Here is a 22,014-nt window from a genome sequence, read left to right on the forward strand (position 1 = left end):
CAAGGTCACCGGGATCAGAACTGGTGCCCACATGGGATCCTAGGCATGTTCAAGGCGAGAAACCCAGCTGCTAGGCCACTGTGCCCAGCCCAGCTCCTCCACTTGTAATCACTTTCCTGCTAATACATATGCTTGAAAGCTGCAAGTGATGGTTCAAGTACCACTTGGTAGACCTGCATTGAATTCTCCAGGCTCATGATTTTGCTAGGTCCCACTCTGGGTGTCATGCACATTTACACGGTGAAGCAGCTATGTCTGTCTCTCTCTGTCCCTCAAAGAAAATTAAAGCAGATAAATAACTATAAAACTATCACACTGTTTACATGAAATTCATTAAAAGTAGACATTAAGTGTCCTCACTCCCCCACTCCCCTACATACAGACACACAAAAATCGGGAACTACAAGTGGTGAGGGAATGTGATCATTATTTCATAATGTATACGTGCAACAGATTATCCCTTTGGACACCCTGAATGCATTTCATGTTTATTTGTCAATTATATCTCAACAAAAGTGGAAAAACAGAAATCGCTACTTAATTTGTTACTGCCAAAAAAGATTCTGGAATCTGTCTGACTGGTTGATAGCATTTTTAGATATCTTTATTTTTTTAAGCTCCCACTTTATTTTAAACACTAATATCAATGACAGGTGGCCAACTATGAACAGATCCCTTTCAAGGATTCCACTGGGAACCAAAGGTGAATCATATTGTTAATTGTATTAGCATTAGAGCCTATAAAACACAAAGGGGCTGGGAGGCACAGGGCAGACAGGGGGAAGACCCCACTGAGAGATGCAGACATCATCTCCACTGGAATACAAACGATTGTTTGGGGGTATGGCTGGGGAGGTGCTAGACATGCATGTCCCTCCTGAACACACAAACGCGGATGGGAACTTCTGCAATAAAGCTCAGGACCACCCACCGTGTCCTTTCACACACAGTCTAACAGAATCTATTTTTGTATTTCAGTGAGATTGACAGCAAAGCGTAGAGCTCCAATAAAAAGAGGAAATAATTTCTGTGCTGTACCAAAGCTTTCTCACTTCCTTATTTTAAAATAATCATGCAACAAGTCCAAATATTTCAGAACAATAGTACAGTCTCCCTTGCACTGGTAAATATCCCTTGAAGACATTGTGGAGTTAGTCAACCAGTGAGCAGGCTGTGGAGAATTGGCCATCTTTTTAGGAAACATCAAATGATACAATAAAGAGGGAAGCAAGGAACCTTCCAAACTACTGTCTCCAAGGCCAGGGGTATGCAAAGAACCTGGGAAGCAAGCTGGTTGCTCCTGAACACTGAAGACTGAGCTCCAACATTCAAGGTGGCTGATACATGTGGAGAGGGGGATAGGGACTGAAATTCAACTTCTGATGCCATATGCAGGGCAAGAGTACTCATGATCAAATGATCCCTGAAGTGACGAGTGAGAATTGTGATTGCAATAGGCTCCCTACCCCAACAACAGGATCAGCAACCTCTGGGAAACTGACATTAAAACCCACCGTCATGAACCCACTGATTGTGCACACAGACTCTGGTGGAGACATCAGAGGCTTCGCCCTCAAGTATAGTGCAGCAAAGGCATCAAATGCCGCTGGTGGATCACAATCCAGGCATTGCCCTGACGGGATGCTGCCTCCAATTCCAGAAGAGTGGAAGACTTGAGAAAATCATCTATTCCTATCAGAGGCACACGGCTGGCAACCTGATCAGGGATGGCTAGCTCAGACCCTGCCTTGCAGATATGCAGAAACGTGGGCCCCACCAGACCAACCAAGCCAAAATATGCATACTGGCAAGTCCTTTCAAGCACGTTACCTTTTGAGAAGCACTTGTTTAGATAAGGCAGCAGGGAAAGAAAAGCACACTGACTACCTGTGACTACCTTCCATCTACATTTGGGGCATAAAATACCTCCCTGGCTCTACTTCAAGCTCTATTCTGAAAGTTTTTAATCTTAAAGGTTTATTTTAAAATTTTAAAAAAATATTCATTTATTTTACTTGAAAGAATCAGAGAGAGAGATAGGGAAAGACAGATCTTTCATCTACTGGGTCACTCCCTAAATGGTTACAGCAACAGAGCTGGGCTACTCTGATCCTGGGAACCTGAAACTTCTCTCAGGTATCCCACGCAAGTGCAGGGTCCCAAGGCTTTGGGCCGTCCTCGACTGCTTTTCCAGGCCATGAACAGGGAGCTGGATTGGAAGTGCAGCAGCTGGGACTAGAACTAGTGCCCATTTAGGATGTTGGTACCACAGATGGAAGATTAGCCTAAAATACCACTGTACTGACCCCTTAAGTGTTAAATGGTCTCAAATTAAGCCTACATTTTAAAAGGGACTGCTGTTGCAGCCACTTGGGGAGTGAACCAGTGGATGGAAGATCTTTATCTCTTCTTTTCTCTGTAAATCTAACTTTGCAATAAAAATAAATAAATCTGGGCCTGGCGGCATGGCCTAGCGGCTAAAGTCCTCGCCTTGAAAGCACCGGGATCCCATATGGGCGCCGGTTCTAACCCCAGAAGCTCCACTTCCCATCCAGCTCCCTGCTTGTGGCCTGGGAAAGCAGTCGAGGATGGCCCAAAGCTTTGGGACCCTGCACCACGTGGGAGACCTGGAAGAGGTTCCAGAAAGAGGTTCCAGGTTCCTGGCTTCGGTTTGGCGCAGCATCGGCCGTTGCGCTCACTTGGGGAGTGAATCATCGGATGGAAGATCTTCCTCTCTGTCTCTCCTCTCTGTATATCTGACTTTTCAATAAAAATAAATAAATCTTTAAAAAAATCTTTCTAAAAGAGGGGGAGGACTCAGTGGTTAATCCTTGTCTTGCATGCACCGGGATCTCATATGGGTGCCGGTTTGTGTCCTAGCTACTCCTCTTCCCATCTAGCTCTCTGCTTGTGGCCTGGAAAGGTGATAGAAGATGGCCCAAAACCTTGGAATGCTGCACCCATGTGGGAGACCCAGAAGATGCTCCAGGCTCCTGGTTTCAAATCGGCTCAGCTCTGGCCGTTGGGGCCACTTGGGAAGTGAACCATCAGACGGAAGATCTTTCTCTCTGCCACTCCTTCTTCCTGTATATCTGCCTTTCTAATAAAAATAACATAAATCTTTTAAAAAGAGGGGGAGGACTCAGTAACATCTCATTAATTAGCTCTTTTTAGGGACTGATACTGTGGAATAGTAGGTAAAGCCATCACCTGCCCTGCTGGCATCCTGTAAGACACCAGTTCATGTCCCAGCAAACAGGTAATCCAGTTCCCTGCTAATAGCTTCTAAAATAACAGAGGATGGCCCAAGTCCTCAGGCCCTAAGACCTATGTGGGAGACCCAGCCTCAGCCTGGTCCAACTGAGAGAATCAGCAGATAGAACATATCTCTCTGCATAACCTTCTCTTTGTCTCTCTCTGTAACTCTGCATTTGAAATGAATAAATCGGGCCCAGAGCGGTGGTCTAGTTAAGGTCCTTGCCTTTAACGTGCCAGGATCCCATATGGATGCTGGTTCTAATCCCGGCAGCCCCACTTCCCATCCAGCTCCCTATTTGTAGCCTGGGAAAGCAGCTGAGGACAGCCCAAAGCCTTGGGACCCTGTACCAGTGTGGGAGACCTGGAGGAGGCTCCTGGCTCCTGGCTTCAGCACCAGCCGTTGCGGCCAGTTGGGGAGTGAATCATCAGACAGAAGCTCTTCCTCTCTGTCTCTTCTCCTCTCTGTATATCTAACTTTGCAATAAAAAATAAACAAATCTTTTTTTAAAAGAAATGAATAAATCTTTTTAAAAAGTAGCTCTTTAAAAAAAATGGTGCCAGGGGCTAACATTGTGGTGCATCAACTTAAGCTGCCGCCTGCAGTTCCAGCATCCCTCATCACAGCACAGTTCCAGTTTCAGCCACTCTACTTTCAACCCAGCTCACCCCTGAGTAGGCTAACAAGATGATTCAAATTCTTGGGACCCTCCTGACCATGTAGAGTCCCAGATGGAGGTCCAAGCTCCTGGCTTTAGTTTGGCCCAGCCCTAGCGCTTGTGGCCATTTTGGTGAGAGCACCAGTGCATAGAAGAACTCTCTCTCTCCCTCTCTGTATGTGTCTGTCTATCTGTCTGTCTGTCTCTCTCTCTGACACACACACACAGTTAAGAGGGTCCCAAGCACTTGAACCATATTTCTCAGCTAAATCAGTAGGGAGCTGGATCGGAAGTAGAGCAGCTGAGATTAAAATCAGTGTGTGCAGGGAATGCTAGCATCACAGGAGACAGCTTTACACACCATGCCATGGAAGTGTCCCCAGAGAGTTACCATTCTAAAGAGTTACAGAGATGATGGATTGGGGTCTTCTTCTTGCTATTTACTTCCAGAGTAACTGAAAGAACATGATCAAGATTTCATGACAATCACAAGTGAGAACTCCTGAACCCCAAAAAAACCTGGTGAAAAAGGAAAACTGAACTCAGAACTGATGCATTCCTGCAGAAGGAACTTCATGGAAGAATTCTGTCATCAAAAGGCTGCGCGGTAACAGGCTGCAATCACGCCTCCAGAAGCTGACCCCTTCACTACACTCCCAAGGCTGTCGTGTCACCTTCACATCATTCCAATGATTACAAAGTACTTCCAGAAGCCACTTCCTTATACTTTACAGTGGAGTTCCAATCCACACCAGCACCATGCTCATCTCTACCATTACTCCATCTTCATTGGCTATCACATTTCCTCTTGAAATCTATTTTTTTTAAACCACAGCAAGTCAAAGAAGTGGATTTCAGGTGTTAAATTTTCTTAAGAATTGGGCCAGCCTGTGGTAGAAGGGTACAGGGAATGTTTATTGTCTTGAGTATCTTGGGGAAACCTCACGTGAACAAGAGGAGACTAAAGGTAAAGATTAAGCTGCTACAAGTTGTAGAGATGGTAACTAAGGACATGACTCAGAACCTGGCTAGTGACAGCCTTGTCCTTCACCTCTGTTCTAGCCCCGAGACTCCTATAACCAAAGCCAGTAGGAACCAGAGCAGAACTGCGGCCCTTGGAACAAAGCCAAGGCTTTCTGGCCTACGTGTGTCATCAGGCACTACCTCTGAGAAGTGTCCTAATTCAGGTCTAGTGTGCCTCTTCCGGAGAAGCCAAGTCAAGGCCTCAGGAAGTCAAGGAGGCCAGGCGACAGTACTAGGATTGAGCACACAGTCCCTGGCAGAGCCAAGTGACAGAGTGCCCCTCCCCATTTAGTGCTCCTTATCCTGTGCTGCCAAGTTTATCATGTGGAGTTTGTTAAGAGAACTTGTCCAGGATAAAAATCAGGAATATGACACATACACTGGATTGACCCAGGAAATATAGGTACCCTAAAAACAAGTCCACACCGTTCTGTACAGATGCCTTGAATCCCAAAATTCACCAGCTTAATATCAGACAAGAAAATTCACTAGAGCTAAAAACTTTCCCTCCTCCTCTTCCTGTCTCTCCTGTAATTCCTACTGCCTCTATGCCCACTGACCATGCTCCTCCAAGGCTTCCCACTAGGCAGCTTATTTTTATTTATTTATTTATTTTTTTAATAAAGCAAACATTTATTAAACTATAATAAAAACATTCCATCAAATTACAAAACCTGAGCAAGAAAAACAAACGGCACATGCTTAACTGTAGTTGACATTCAAATAAAATTTGCATTCCCAAAATATTATACAGTAATTAGAAAATACCAGCCAAAGTAATATTAGGATACTTTTACGTGCGATCTCAACAAATTTGAACAGAAGCAAATTTTAACAAAGGTAAATTTTACAGTGAAACATAGTAGTAGATTAAGGATCTTAACATGTTTATTTTACTGCTATTTGACACTATGATACAAAAATAAGAGGATTTACTTGACATTTTTAATAAATATCTCATGGGCTGTTGAGTGCCTTACTGGTGAAAAGATTTAACTGGCTAATCTCATCAATCCATTTTGTACATTTAGTAAGCATCATCTCTGCCCTACATAACTCTTAATGCAATTCACAGCACACAAATGGTTATCATATTAAATACATAATCAACTCAGACTTCTCAACAACAAGGAAATTAGTAAACCATCAAATGGACTGCTTACCATACACTTTCCTCATAACTAAATAACACACAAAAAAATCAAAATAATATTTGTCATCACTCTAAACTATTGCCAGCAACTGACGGAAACTTAGGCAGCTTATTTTTAAGCTCCCATAAGAATCATCTCTTTCTGATGAGAGGTTATGTGCTCTCAGAACAGAACACTGGCAGATCTTTCATTCTCTCAGACACATGCCCAATGTTCACAGCCTACTAAGCCAGCAGCTTTAAAAAACTAAAACATTAAAAGAGAGCAGTTTATCCAGGCATCAAGTCACTGGAGGCATCCCAATAATATTAGAAAAATCCTTCTCACCATCTACTTTTTAAAAATAACACTACCACAATATTTGAAAGAACAAATCCTCTGGCACATGTGTAGGGTATGAGATGCCAGGATGGTGACAAAAGTGCTCTGTACAGCTGGCAGGTAGGTCACAGCAGCCTGCACAGGGGATCCCAGGACACCAGTGTAGTGACGAGCTCGTCAGTACAGCCAACGGCACCTAGGTTCTTTGTAGTTTGACAATCACAACACCCTCCAACCCATGAAGTACAATCATGTTAATAGGAACCACGTGTCTGTCCTATTATCCTGACAGAGAATGAGCAGACCCTAGAATATGCATTCATCTGTGCTCCGGGCATTTCATGTGAGACATCCTCACATTAGCATCAGTCACTGGTCTTACACAAGAAGCAGGAATCTTTGCATGCTGAGAACTGCTCCTATTTATTGGTCTGAGCAGCCTGTCCCATGGAGAGAAGCTATGTCATCTTTTTAAGGTCCCTGAGACTCGGCAAACTCCAACTTCTGTTCATAAGATGGGGCGGGACGGCTGAGTCAAACCAGAGGCCCAGCCTCTCCAGGGATCACTGAGGTACAGCTAGCAACCTCAGGTCCCTTTTCCAGGCGTCCCTGCCACTGTTAGGGTTATGAAAGTCCTCCCAAGGCAAGAGAGCAGAAGGAAAATGACAGCCCACTCACAGCCCACAGGGAGGCAAAAATAGAAAACCAAAAGAGGAAGAAGAGCTGTGACACGCATGGATCCCAGAGCGCATCTTCCGGTGCTCTTGATCAGATGGCATGTCACACTTCCGGGGGCTCAGACGTCATCAATCCTGGCAGATAGGACTAGAATTCTCGACTTTAAAACGAGAAACAAAACAGCAGACAGGAACTAGGCTGACAGGAAATGGAGGGAAGGGTTGTTTCTCAATAAATGTGTTATCCAAGAGTCACACCTTCTCTACCAAAACCATAATGTCTCTTGCAGACAGGAGTGTAGGCCACCGCGTTCCTCACACAGCCAGCAGACAGAGCCTCAGCCTCCCCTCCCCACTGCCCTGTAGGCTGGAACCCACATCCTGCATCTTCCAAGGCATAGACAATTTGAAAAAGGCGGCGTTTACCCCAGCACACGCTACAGGGGCCAGTGTTGTCTTTCTCGCCTTCAGTCTAACTGACCTCTTCAGTCCCTACCCTATTCAGCAGTATACCAGCAGGTGCCACACTGAACCACAAGAGCATCCAACCCCTGCTTATCCTGTAGCACGACTGATTGGAGCTCCCAGGAGACCTGGCTGGTTGGTACCTGAGCAGTGGCTTTTCCTGGGGTTTTTCCAGGCTTGGCTGCAGAAGAGTGACTCACCTTCAGAAAGGGCCTTCGTCACAGCTGCCACGTAGGTCTCAGGCTCGTCATCACAGGTGAGCTCCTGCCAGAGGGCCCAGTCTGGAAAGTAGTTCAGAAACTCTGGACTGTCTTGCACCCCACAGAGCAGCCTCACCACGCGATGTGCAGGCTGGAAAGCCCTCTGCAGAGGTGGTTGCAGTGCCGGCCGCCGCAGCTGCATTACCAGTTCAGCAGATAACAGCACCACGATGCAGCGGGCACCCAGGAAGAGACTCAGATCCTCTGCCGAGAAGCATGTTTCAGGGGCAAGTCTGTGTGTTAGCATCTTCTGCCGCCGGATCTGCCGGCTGGACAGGAAGAGCTCCTGGAGGTACTGGCACCACTCCCCGGCATCTGGACTGTAGACGATGAGGATGTCACACCCTCCTGGCATCCCTGGAAAAGAAAGGCGTGGAGGTATGTTACCACATCTGCTTCTCCCAGAAGGTTCCTCACCGTCCAGGCAGGGAGAAGGCAGTCTACCTGCATTGCACACGTGTGACCTCTTTGCCTAAACACATGGTACTGTTTCACATCCTTGTGTAAGCTACTGCTTCTGCCTGGTACTCTCTCCCCCTGCAGCTGATGAAAGACATTCAGCTGGGCAGAAGACAGGCCTCACCCAAATTCACACTTAGCTCATTGGCCGTACAGCCAAGATGGGCACTGTATCCCATGTTCCCCATCCAGCACCTTCACAGCCTGGTGCCTCCCTTCAGAAATTGTGGCAAGAGTCCTAAGAGTAACAAGTCAGATCTTCCTATGATCAGAGTTGGCAGAAGGCAGCTTTTCCGGCTATGTGATGTGGGGGGAGGACTTGCCCAGTGTTCGATTGTCCTGCCAAGGCATCCCCTTCACTTAGGCAGGGACAGTCATCATACTGTGAAAAGCCAAGACCAACCAGCTTCACTGAGTTGGATCCAAAGCGCAGCTAGATCCAGAGACAACACGCTCTGAAGAGACCCTGGTGAAATCTCCTTTCCTCTCCCTTACACCACAATATTCAAAATGTTAAAAAATAAAAATAGGATCTTTCTCTCTGTCTCTCCTCCTCTCTGTATATCCACCTTTCCAACAACAACAACAAAAAAGTAAATAAATCTTTAAAAAAATAGGAAAAATTGGGGCTGGCACAGTGGCAGAGTAGGCTGTTTTCTCCTGCAGTGCCAGTTCAAGTCCCGCCTTCTTCACTTCCCATCCAGCTCCCTGTTAATGGCCTGGGAAATCATTGGAGCATGTTCCAAGGTGTTGGACTGCTATATCCATGTGGGGGACCCAGAAGAAGCTTCTGGCTTCAGGCTGGCCCAACCCTGGCCATGTGGGAAGTGAATCAAAGAATGGAAAATGTCTCTCTCTGTCTCTTCTCTCTCTGTAACTTGAGTTTCAAGCAAAAATAAATCAATCTATTAAAAACAGTAGAAAACATAAACCTAATAGAGTTCTGATTTTCCCCCAGGATTTCATCAAGTTGTAAACAATAGCCAAAATAAAGATTTGAGCTTAATATTTTTTTTTGAGTTCTGCTTTGATGGATCCTTATCCAGCACTAACATAAAACTCAGCAGGCTTTTTCGTAGAACTAAGATGATGACTTTAAAAGGACTTTGAAGGAATCAGCAGTTCAAGACACTGCCAATAATTACAGCAACCAACATGGGTGCCAGTTCAAGTCTTGACAGCTCCAAATTTGTTTGTTTGTTTGTTTGTTTTGTTGACAGCTCCAAATTTGATGCAGCTCCCTGCTAAGGCACCTGGGAGAGGAACAGAAAGCCTAAGTGCTTGGGCCCCTGAATCCACGTGGCCGACTTGAATGAAGCTCCTGGTTTCCATCTGGCCCAGCCCCTGCCATTGAGGTCATTTGGGGAGTGAGTAGAAGATGGAAAAATCTCTCTCTCTCTCTCTCTCTCTCTCTTTCTCTCTCTCTCTGTTCCTCCAGTCCCTCTCTGTAACTCTTTTAAATAAATAATTTTTTATAAGTCCTTTGAAAGGAAGAGTGTGCAGTGTTTAAGGAAGCACTATGAGAGGCCCGTTGGAGGCAGCACAGCAGCAGCTCCTCTTGCCTCGCCTCGTCCACGGCTCCCCACAGCGCTCAGTTAGGAACACATGCCCTGTCTCAAAGTTCAAGCACACTGAGGCCAAAACTCCAATGTACAGTGTTGCAGGCTTCCTCTGATGGTCAGACCTTGGGAGGGAGGGTGTGAACACTTCTTTACACCTCAGAGGAAAAACAATTTCAGGACTAGAGAAGGCATAAAATTAGCAAAGTTCCGCAAGTGTGGAGCTTGCATTGTGAGATACACAGTGGAAGTGTCGCGGCAGATTCATCTCTGTCTCTGCATAAGTCTGGATTAAGCAAGGGGTCAACATCCTGCCAAAGTGAGCTGAGTGAGCATGTGTGCGTACGAGCTGTCAGGAGATACACAGCCTGTACATTCCGTTCTGCTATCAGGATGTGGCGTTAGTGACACTGTACCTGCAATTCAGTCACTAAAGCATAAACGAGAACCGGTAGATACCACTCCCTCTCCATACACACTAATTCGCCAGCAAGTATCATGTCAACAATTTGCACAAGTAGGTAGAAAGGAAGGCTGGCTATGGTCCCACACATTAGTGATAAAGAAACCACAGGTAATGGTTTCCGCAGTCTGACAACTGATGGCAACAAGTAAGAAGAGGAAGAAGTAGGATTTTCCGGAACAAAAGCTGTGCCTGTAAGAAGGCAATGGCAGTCAGTGAGCATTCACTGACAGAAGAGTAACAGTTCCATGCTCCCTGAAGATCCGGTGACCTGCGCATCATTCCAGTTTTACAGCAAAAATGTAGTGACCCAAAAGGAAGTCAACATTTTTAGGATGACTAGCTGTAGAATTCTGAGAAAATGAGCTTTTGCTTCACAAATTCCTCTTTGCATAAGCATTCCAATCCCTTTATGCGCATGGGCTGTGCAAGCTGAGTTCACCAAGAGCTCAGGGTGAAGAGGGAAAAGGAACCAGTAACCTTACAGAGGAGACACCTGGCCAATACCACCTCAGCCCAATGACCACTGTCGACACATGGTCACATGACAAGTCATGTTGAGAGTCTGAACCCCTGCCCTTTCAATCCACTGGTAAGGAAAACGCCAGACTACTAATCCCGACTGAGGGATGGACAGCCTTCAGAGTAACTGGCCGGTACTCTGCAAAGCTGTCACCTGCAGCAGAGGACATCACCACAGCCAGGAGGAGACTAAGGAGACAGGGTTACTAAATGTAACATGGAAGTAGAATGAGTAAAGGACAGTCTAAAAGACATTGCTGTCACATTGGTTCTGGATGGGATCCTGGAAGAGACACCCTGTAGAAACTAAGGAAACAAGAGTGCAGACCAATTAATCAGCATTACCTCGCAAATTGCAACAAACATCCCACACTACTCTAGGATGGATATGATGAGAAAAGTGGATGCGGCACTCTATTATGATGTTTACAAGTACATAGCAATCTCAAGCTGCCCAAAAATAAACCTACAGCTGAGGGGCAGGCACTGTGGTACAGCTTCAGAGACGTGCAGCCCACACCGGAGCTCTGGTTAGTATTCTGCTGCTCTTCTACCTTCCTGCTTCCTAGGAGGCAGTGGGTGATGGTGCAAGTGCTCTCTTCCAGGTGAGAGACCCAGATGGAGTCCAGATATAACATCTCTCTCTCCCTGATTCTCTGTCTCTCAAGTGGATAAAATTCAATCAACATTCAGAACTTTTGTCTTACAAAAAAAACAACTGAAAGAAAAGGTGCTGGGCCCAGTGCGATAGCATAATGGTTAAAGTCCTCGCCTTGAACGCGCCAGGATCCCGCATGGGCAGCGGGTCTGATCCCAGCAGCTCCACTTCCCATCCAGCTCCCTGCTTGTGGCCTGGGAAAAGCAGTCGAGGACGGCCCAAAGCCTTGGGACTCTGCAGTCGCGTGGGAGACCCAGAAAGAAGTTCCTGGCTCCTGGCTTTGGATTGGCGCAGCACCGGCCATTGCAGTCACTTGGGGAGTGAATCATCGGACGGAAGATCTTCCTCTCTGTATATCTGCCTTTCCAATAAAAATAAATAAATCTTAAAAAAAAAAAAAGAAAAGGTGCTAAAGAAGTTAATCCCTTCTATGTGGCAACAGCTACTTAAAACATCTCCTTCCTGGGCTTCCTGTGTTCGTCCCATTCTCTGTGAGCATAGGTATCTGAGGACGAAGTGGTGGGGTCTCAGTCTAGGCAATATCCTAGCCTGCCTGGTCAGTGCTGTGACTCACAGTACAACCTCTGCAAATGCTGCCTTGGTGTTGAGGAAGCCAATGTGAGCGGGGGTGTCTGTCTTCTTCCTGCAGTGCTGGAACTGAAAGCAGAGAAGTGCACAAGTCCAAGGCGAAAGTGGAAGGGCCAAGTTACTGGGCTAGGCAGCAGTTCAGGCCCCCAGGGCCTTGTCAGCAATTCCCTCGCCTAAAGTTACCCCTTCTTTCTGAAATTTCCTTCCTATAACCACATGTCAATTCTCCACCAGCCCCTCTTAACTTCTCACTTTTTTAATTTGCTTGTTTATTTATCGACAGAAACTAAATACATGAGCTAAGCAGAAGCCCATAAGCCATAAGCCCTAGACTGACATGAGGAAGGGGCTTAAGAAAGCAGTTTGGCTACAGAAGGAAGTCAGGGAGAGAAGAGCAGCAGAGAGGCTGGCTGGCTGGCAGCAGCTGCTGGGAGTCACAGAAGCATGAGAAATGCCAGGACTGAGACACCTTCAAATGACTCAGAATTTACATGAAGACAGGACAGACAGGACGTGCCAATGAGCTGCTCAAACTACCCAGCATGTTTCCCAGGCTTGCGGAGCCTGGCACCGTGTGCTCATCTATCCTGAGAGCCTATGGGTGGTTGTGAGCACCAGACTGGACAAGGGATAGAGAACGGCAAGGTGACTGGGTTAGAGAGAGACTTCTGATAGGAAATGAAGAGGCTTCCCTGGAGTGCAGCTCCAGGAACTTGGCAAGAGGACTGAGGCCTCAAGGACTACTGGGAGCCAAGAGCACCAAGAACGGGCAAAGTCCCCCCAAGTCCTCTGGCTCTGTGAGAAGGATTTTGAGCTCAGAGACCTGGGTGAGAGGGAACAGAACACACTGTGTGCTGGCTTTCTCCAAACACTTGGAGCCTGAGATGTGGGTGAGAAGAGCCTAGGTCTCCCCTAGCATCAGACTTGGCCACTTGGGAAAGCCAAAACCACTGAAGACTTCTTTCTCCCCTTCCTTTGCAGTGTTAACATACAAGATGTAATTCATGACCCAGAGAATATTCTGGGATAGGCTGATTGCATTTCAATTTATTTGGTCACCCAAGGATCTTTTAAGGAGAGCCTAGATTCTCTGTATTTCAACAAGCAAACACATCCTTCAGAAAATATGAGCTGGTATTGCGGTACGGCAAGTTCAGCTTCTGTGATGTCAGCTCTCCATTTCGGAGCAATGATTGCAGTCCCGGGTGCTCCACTTCTGATGCTGCTCCTTGTTAATGCACCTGGGAAATCAGCAGAGAGTGGTCCAAGTATTCTGGCCCTTCCCACCCATGTGGGAGGCTTAGCCTGACCCAGTCCTTGCCACTGCAGCCATCCGGGAGGCAAACCAGCAGATGGAAGATCTCTCCCTCCCTCTATCTCTTTCTCACTCTGTGTGTATGTGAGACTGCCTTTCAAATAAATGAAGCAACCCTTTTAAAAGGAGAAGAAAAGGCCAGTGCTTTCCCTGTGGTGGAAGAGCATTTTAGGAGGTCAGAAAATTAGGCTGTGAAGGAATAAAGCACTGACACATGCTACACCTGGATGACCCTTGAAAACACCAGGTTACAGGGAGAACCAGTCTCCAAAGGCCACATACTGCACAACCCTACTCAGCTGACAGGCCACAGTGTGGAATTCCACAGAGACCAAGCCATCGTGGGATGGGGAAGAGGGGAGAATGAGGACAACAACTAAAGCACATAGAGTTCTGTTTCAGGTGATGAAGAAGTTCTGACTATGCTGACATTATTCTAAGATGACTTTGCTGACAGTTGCACCTATCTGTGAAGATGCCTAAAACCAAGACTGTCTATTTCAACGGATGGACTGTATGACATGTGAATTACATTGTAACAAAGCTGCCTTAAAAAGAAGATGCAAGGGCCTGGCGCAGTGGTCTAGTGTTTAGGGTCCTCGCATTGAACACACCGGGATCCCATGTGGGTGCCGGTTCTAATCCCAGCAGCCCCACTTCCCATCCAGCTCTCTGCTTCTGGCCTGGGAGGACAGTTGAAGACAGCCTGAAGCCTTGGGAATACTGAACCTGTGTGGGAGACCTGGAGGAGGCTCCTGGCTGCTGGTTTTGGATTGGTGCAGTACCAGCTGTTGTGGTCACTTGGGGAGTGAATCATCAGATCAAAGATCTCCCTCTCTGTCTCTCCTCCTCGCTGTCTGTATGTCTGCTTTTCCAATAAAAATAAATAAATCTTTAACAAAAAGAAGAAGGAGAAGAAGAAGAAAAAGAAGGCGGCCCAGCGCGACAGCATAGCCGTTAAAGTCCTCGCCTTGAATGTGCCAGGATCCCATATGGGCACCGGTTCTGATCCTGGTGGCCCCCCTTCCCATCCAGCTCCCTGCTTGTGGCCTGGGAAGGCAGTCGAGAATGGCCCAAAGCTTTGGGACCCTGCACCCCAGTGGGAGACCTGAGAAGAAGCTCCTGGCTCCTGCCTTCAGATTGGCTCAGCTCCAGCCATTGCGGCTCACTTGGGGAGTGAACCATCAGATGGAAGATCTTTCTCTCTGTCTCTCCTCCTCTCTGTATATCTGCCTTTCCTAAATAAATAGATAAATCTTAAAAAAAAAAATAGAAGAGGCACACGTGTTTTGCCTAGTGATTAAGACACTGACCAAGATACCTACATCCCATACGGTAGTGCCTGGGTTGAAGTCTCACCTCTGTTCCCAATTCCAGATCCCTGCTGATGCAGACCCCAGAAGGTGAGGGGTGATTATTCAAGTCACCGGATCCCTGGCACCGACATCGGACACACAGATTGAGGCACTAACGCCCAGCTTTGGCCTTCCCCAGCCCTGGCCATTGTGGGCATCTAGTGAGTGAACCAAAGCTTAGGAGCTCTTTCTGTCTCTTTCTCTCCACCTCTCTGCTTTTCAAATTTAAGAAGAAAATAAAAAAGATAATGCACATTAACAAAAAGGAGGAGGAGGAGGGCTGGCAAGATGACTCATCTGGTTACTCCTCTGCTTGCAAGCACCAGCAACCAATATGAGCACTGGTTTGTGTGCCAGATACTCTACTTCCAATCCAGCTCCCTGCCCCCTCCTTTTTCTAATATATCTATATCTATCTATCTATATATAGATAGATAGATATTATATAAATATATAATATATACTTATTTATTTATTTTTATTTGGAAAGCAGATGTACAAAGAAAAGAAGAGACAGAGAAAGATCTTCCACTGGCTAGTTTACTCTCCAAATGGCATCAACAGCCCTCAGAGCATGGCCAATGTGAAGTCAGGAACCAGAAACTTCTTCTGGGTCTCCCACGCAGGTGCAGGCTCCCGAGGACTTAGGCCATCACAAGCAGTGAGCTGGATTGGAAGTGGTGCAGCTGGAACATGAACAAGCACCCATATGGGAGCCTAATCTGTTGAACAACAGCATGGGTCCCATGCTCCCATCTCCTTAAACACTGTGTGCATCCATTGCCTGAAACACTCTACCCCCAACAGGTCTCCCTTCCCCACCCTCCGGGTCCGGAATGAAATGGTCCTTGCTCCAGGAAGGCTAACCTGGCCACTTCATTGAAATATTAACCCCTATTTCCAACAGCACATAGCACACCCAGGATTTCCCTTAGTAGGTGTATTGCCATTTGCCCTTCTCCCTAAGCTCCATGGGGGGCATGGCTTTGACCCCTCTTGTTTACTGAATGACCACCCCAGCCCTAGGATAGCTCCTGGAAACAGGAAATGTCCAATACAAGATTTGCCGAATGAATCAGTCCCCTCTTGGTAACTCTGCTTCGGCTTTAAAGGGTATGTGTGGACTAGGGTCACAAGCTCCTGGTTTACAACACAGCTTCTAACTTCCAGACCGGAGCTTGAGAGCCGGAGAGCTGGGACGCTGACGTTAATTTCTGACTCCTTCAAAAGAATGAACAGTTCTGGGGGAGAACTATTGCCCCTGGCCTTCTCCACTACAGCTTCCAAAGCACCCCAACAGGCTAGGTCTCTGCAGAGCTGGACGGGGCAGGCTCTTCCCTCCAGCACTGCTCCAGGCACCATTCTTTTTCCTGGGTACTTAAAAGTTATTTTCCAAGAGGTCCTATCTCTGCTAGCACCTCATTAGGGAAACAGGCAAGCCATTTGCACATGTGACAACTCTTCCCACCTGCTTTCCTTCACAAGATGGTAACTCATGGGGAGCAGGGACTAGGTAAGCCCTGCTTTCCACTGGGACCATACCAGGTGCACCAGAGCCCTGTGATCCTCCTGGGGGTCATAAGTGCCGTCAGTCGGGGGACTCTAATTATGTGGTTCCTCCTAGAGCTGGGCGAGTGACTTGCCTAGTGAACACATCCATGAACCAGAGGGGAACCCAAGACCAGCCAGAAACGACCCCAACACCTTCCATTGGGCAGATGTTTACAGTGACCTCCACCTTTCCCCAGTGCCCCAAATGCTGCCAAGGACACTTCAAACTAATGGAACAGTTTACAAAACCCAGAACCACAAAGTTCGGGGTGGGTGGAGGACGAAAGTCCTGCTTCACCTCCGACCTAGGGCTGTCTGCGCGCCCCCTGTTGGCCCGGCGAATCCCCCAGGGAAACATTCACCGGGCGGGAACACAACTCCTGCTCTCTGTTAGGACTGAGTCCCGAAGCCTCGGGAGTAGGGAGAAGGACCCTGAGGCTCAGAGGGACAGAGACAGAGCAGGAGAATGGACTGCCAAGACGGAGGTCAGGTGGGGATCCGCAGGGGCTGAGGAGAAAGCTGCAACGGGCTGGGAAGGGGGACGTGAGAAAGTGGAGGTGGGAAGTTTGCAACGGAGAACTGAGAAAACAGAAAGAACCCGAGACCCGTGTGCGGCAGGGACGCCAGGGCCAGCGGGGCGCGGGAGCGGGAGCAGGAAAGCGCCAGCGAGGGCCGCGCCTTGCCAGCTCACCTGAGGCTGCCATGCCGCGGGTGGCAGTCGCATCCCCTCCTCGTCGGGTTCAGCTGCCCAGAGCCGGCGTCCTGCGCGTCCCTGGACGCGGGACTGGCGCAGGACAGACCGGCCGGCCGCAGCTCTGAAGCTTCCTCCCCGGCTGGCCGGCAGGCAGTACTGACGGCGAGGGCGTGTCCACGGCTCCTGCCCCGCCCGCGGGGCTCAGCCCGGGCACCTGCGCCCGCGCTCGTTGGCGAGGGGAAGTGAGAGCCCTACGCCAATCCGATTGGGGCACCTGGACTGTTCCCCATGCCGCCCCCACAACAACTCGACATCGGGGGGATAGGCAGGGGCTTGGTGCCACGTGCGCCCCCGCGCCTCACAAATCCTGACCCAACGGGCCAGCAACTAGAGGTAGATTAGAATTGGGAATGCAGAGAGGGGTTAGGCTGTCCAGACTCTGGGACGCAGGGGTTGGGATGGTGCCTGTGAACAAGAGATGCCCAGATCATCTCCCTGTCCCATGGGGGCTTGAGCTTAGCCGCTGCCCCGGCAGGAAAGGGGAGAAGCAAAGGGAAAGAGGGGGGAGGTTGGGCACCTGTCTGTGGGTGTCTAGCGTTGCCGTTGAGTGTCCTCCTATCAGCCCTTGGATCTGACCTGATGGACAGTGAACATTAATTACCATGCCATGCTTCTATATGCTGGGTAAAGGCTCAAGTGCCCTCCACACATTACTGTGCGGCTTCCTTGAGACAGCCCATTACTGGAGCCCCAATACCACCAAGCAAGCCACCAGGCCTGAGCCAGAGCCACAGCACCCACCTAACCCTTGCACTCCCCTCTCACCTTCTTGTCCTCTCCCACTCACTGGCACCTGTAGTTGATTTGAATAGCATGTGCCCTTGGGTCCACAATAACCCAGGATCCAGAAGATGGACCTAGAGAGAAAGATGAGGGCAAGTTAGGGTTCAAGTTCAGGTGGAAATAAACAGATTTTAAAATAGAAGTACAAGGATGAGGATGGTTGCTATAATGAATTATCACAAATTCAGTTAACTAAAAACAACACAAACAGTTCTCTAATACAGTAGTGCAACATGAATTTCATTAAGCTAAACTCAAGCTGTTAGCAGGGTTGGGTTTCTTTCTGCCACACAGCAGTCCATTTTCAATGCTCTTTCAGCTTCTCAATACTACTCGCATTTGGGTAACAGCCCTTTGTTCCAGCTTCAAACCAGTAAATAACATCTCTCTGATCTTGCTCTGTCATAATTCATTCATTCATTCATTCATTCATTCTCTCTTTCTCTCTCTCTCTCTCTCTCTCTCTCTCTCTCTCTCTCTCTCTCTCTCTCTCTCTCCTGTCGCGTTCTTCCACCATTATGAACCCTAGTGATTGCACTAGGCCTACTGAACAACCCAGGAAAATCTCCCTAGGAAAGTCAGCTAATGAGCAGTTTCATGCCAGCTACGCTGAGGCTCTCCTCTGCCATGGAGCGTCCAGCATGCACAGGTTCTAGGGATCAGAATGGGCTTTAGCAGGAGCCTTTTCTCTGCTTATCACAGGCTGGGGACTCCTAAAGCACACTTGAGCTTGTTGCCTGCTTAGATGTGCACCTGCTGATCCTGCCTCCACCCCTCATCACACAGCACCACAGAACTATTATTTACTAAAAATTATATAGCACTTAGGCCATTTTGTGTCTCCTCCACTCAATTATAAGCATCCCAAAGGCAGAATCTGGGTGTGTCTTTTTCACTGTGAAACATCCAGAACCTGGAGCCAACTTTGGCTAGAGTCCCTACTCAGAGAGTATTTACAGAGTGAGTGGATGTCACCAGCAAGTCCTTACATTTCAGACTGGAGGATAGAAGGGGCTCTTCAGGAAGTGAATAAGAACCACCAGAGTAGTATGGTCTGGAAGTGTTGAGTCTGCAGTGTCCATAGGATTCCTGGGAGGCTCTGTCTTTGCAGAAGAGGATGGAGACACATGACTGGTGGAGAATGCTACCCTTGGCACGGAAGCTGCATGTGTGGATGAGGAGGGAAGAAACAAAAGAGCCCATGGGCAGAGCTAGGATTAGGGCTGCAGGCAGAAGGATCTGCAAAGGAAACCAGAGTAAGCGGAGAGGTGGGATGCAAGGTAGGGCTGAGCAGCGGGGCACTGACAAGGAGGGGGTGGAGAAGGCTGTCAGAGTGTGGATCCCTTGAAGGGTCCGGCGGGATGAGGTCTGCTGAGTTGCCAGGAACATACAGGAGTCTATCCCGAGCAGCAGAGGTGAGACAGGTGAGGAAAGCAGCTTGGAGCAGAAAGACGAGGATACATTCTGAATGGAAAGACAAGGCCCCAAAGTTTTATTCAGCCCTACTCTGTCCACAGTGGGACCTTGGACACGCAAGACCTCTAAATGCCTTATTTCCTCTGTGTGCAGTGAAGACACACATCTTGCTCAGGGCCAGCACTCTGGGAAATACCCTATTTGGAGACCCCTGAATGAATACCGACCTCCAGACTACCTCTCCATGTAGGGCCTCCTCCCTCCTCAAGCCCCCACGGCCCTTCTGAGGATCCATTCATCCATCCGAGCCCACTGCCAGAGGCCCCACTAACTGCACGGCTTCCCTCCCAGATTCTGACATTACGGAATGGAAGCACTTTGCAGCCTCCCAGCCAACAGGACCTGGCAAACTTTAAGCTCGAGGAGACAAATGCATTGGCTACAACTGTGAGAGGGCATTTGCCAGATGTGGGTGAGGTCCTGGGTACTGAGTCCACTCTCCAATTTTGTTACCACTGCTGCACAGCACTGCCCTGGCACTGGGCTAAAAAGGGAATCCACTCACTATTCCTTGGTGAGAAGACAGGACTTGTCCTGCCACAGGCAACTCTACTCTGTTTCTGTAGCAGGTGAGTGGGGCAGGGGGATGTAGTATCTGCTTCTGCACCTCCATTTAGTGGGTTTTACAACCACAGGAGAGAAAGCAATCACCCCTCTGAAGGAACCCAAATAAGCTTGAGGGAGGTTGCAGGGCCTGGACTTGAATGCTTCCCCCAGCCCTCTCTGGCCTAGCAAACACAAAGGGGAAAAGAGGTGAATATGTGTCATCCAAGGACCAAGGGACAGAGAGAAGGGGAGAAATTCTTGTCTGAAGATACAGGTTTAAGACATGATTTTATAATTTCCCAAGCCTCGGACCAAGTCTTTTCTCTGCTGATCAAAGCGCCACTTGTTAGGACTAAAGGCATAGACAGGGGACAGAGAACCTAGGCAGAGTGGATACTGTCAAACTGCCATACTCGTCCCATAAGGATGGGACTAATAGCATGCTCATAGTATTGATAAAGAAGTTCAGCGCAGGGCCCAGAATGGTAGCCTAGCAGCTAAAGCCCTTGCCTTGCACGCATGCCAGGATCCCATATGGGTGCCGGTTCTAATTCTGGCAGCCCCACTTCCCATCCAGCTCCTTGCTTGTGGCCTGGGAAAGCAGTCAAGGATGACCCAAAGGCTTGGGACCCTGCATTTGTGTGGGAAACCCAGAAGCTCCTGGCTTCTGATTGGCTCAGCTCTGGCCATGGCGGCCACTTGGGGAATGGATCAGCAGACATAAGATCTTCCTCTCTATATCTCTCCTTTTCTCTGTATATCTGACTTTCCCATAAAAAAAAAAATCTTAAAAAAAAAAAAAGGAGGTTCAGTGCATTGTGTCCAAGAACACACAGCCAGGAAAAGCAGAGCTGGGCTTGCAACCCAGATGCTCTGGCTCCAGAGCATGTGCTGCTGCTCACTAGAGCAGGTGTAAATGCACATGATTCTGCATGACCAGAGGCACCCATGGCCTCCACCAGCCAGCGGGGACTTCTCCTCAATGGCAGGTGGGCACGGCTAGCTCTCTGTCACCCTTGCACTCCTGCCTCACTCTCACAAAATACCATCATTGGGAAAGGGTGCCTGCTTGTGCTCGGGTGTTCCTCTGGCATTCCCACCTCCCCGCTTAAGTCACAGTGTTCCCATACACAAGACCCCTTGAAAACTGAGATGCATCTCTCACCATGGCATCTCCAGTGACATCCAAATCAAGGGAAGTTATTTGTTGCTGATGTTTTTAAGATTCATTTTTATTGGAAAAGCAGATCCACAGAGAGGAGAGACAGAGAAAGATCTTTCATCCGCTGGTTCATTCCCCAAGTGGCCACAACTGCTGGAGCTAAGCTGATCCGAAGCCAGCAGTCTCTTTCAGGTCTCCCAAGCTGATGCAGGGTACCAAGGCTTTAGGTCACCTCTACTGCTTTCCCAGGCCACAAGCAGGGAGCTAAACAGGAAGTGGAACAGCCAAAACATAAACTGGTGCTCATATGGGATCCTGGCACTCGAAGCAGGACTGGCCAATCAAGCCACTGCATCAGGCCTTGTTTTTATTTTGTTTTGTTTTCTAGTTTTTGTTTGTTTGGTTTGTTTTTTGGTGTGTGTGTGTGTGTTTAAAGATTTATTTATTTTTATTGGAAAGTCAGATATACAGAGAAAAGGAGAGATAGACATGAAGATCTTCCATCTGCTGATTCACTTACCAAGTGGCTGCCATGGCCAGAGCTGAGCCTACCCAAAGCCAGGAGCCAGGAGCTTCTTCTGGATCTCCCATGTGGGTGCAGTGTGCCAAGGCTTTGGGCCGTCCTCAACTGCTTTCCCAGGCCACAAGCAGGGAGCTGGATGGGAAGCGGAGCTGCCAGGATTAGAACCAGCTCCCATATGGGATCCCGGCGTTATATATACCACATATATCATAATATTATATATATTATATATGTATATAAATTTTTAAAAGAAGACATCTTTAAATAAATAACTTATTAGTAAAACCCAACACAGGTCATTTGGGAACACATATGGCTATTCAGGCACAAGTAGCTTTACAGCTAACTCACAGAAGCCTAGCACCTGCAAGAGTGCAGGATTCTCTCTCAACTCACCACAATGACCCCTTCCCATGAATGTTCTACTCCAGCCCAGGAACCCCTCCCTGGGCTGCTCTTCGCAGCAGCAGTGTCCATTTCCAGAGC

The 22,014-nt window shown here is 48.1% G+C and overlaps 1 protein-coding gene across 3 annotated transcripts in view; it reads right to left on the reverse strand.

Moving 5' to 3' along the window:
• The window catches only part of PIK3AP1 (phosphoinositide-3-kinase adaptor protein 1), a 190,138-nt gene that overhangs the window by 107,585 nt on the left and 60,539 nt on the right, over window positions 1-22,014 (reverse strand). For 2 of the 3 annotated variants that reach the window (XM_058671639.1, XM_058671638.1), the window contains exon 2: window positions 7,755-8,171. In XM_058671639.1, coding sequence (XP_058527622.1) covers window positions 7,755-8,169 — 415 coding nt within the window. In that variant the 5' untranslated portion in view covers window positions 8,170-8,171. Of the gene's footprint in view, window positions 1-7,754; window positions 8,172-16,975; window positions 17,111-22,014 lie in introns of those variants that run through there. The other variant, XM_058671637.1, reaches the window with a different exon arrangement.

This window comes from Ochotona princeps, chromosome 13 (genome assembly GCF_030435755.1).
Source record: "Ochotona princeps isolate mOchPri1 chromosome 13, mOchPri1.hap1, whole genome shotgun sequence".
NCBI classification, from domain to species: domain Eukaryota; kingdom Metazoa; phylum Chordata; class Mammalia; order Lagomorpha; family Ochotonidae; genus Ochotona; species Ochotona princeps.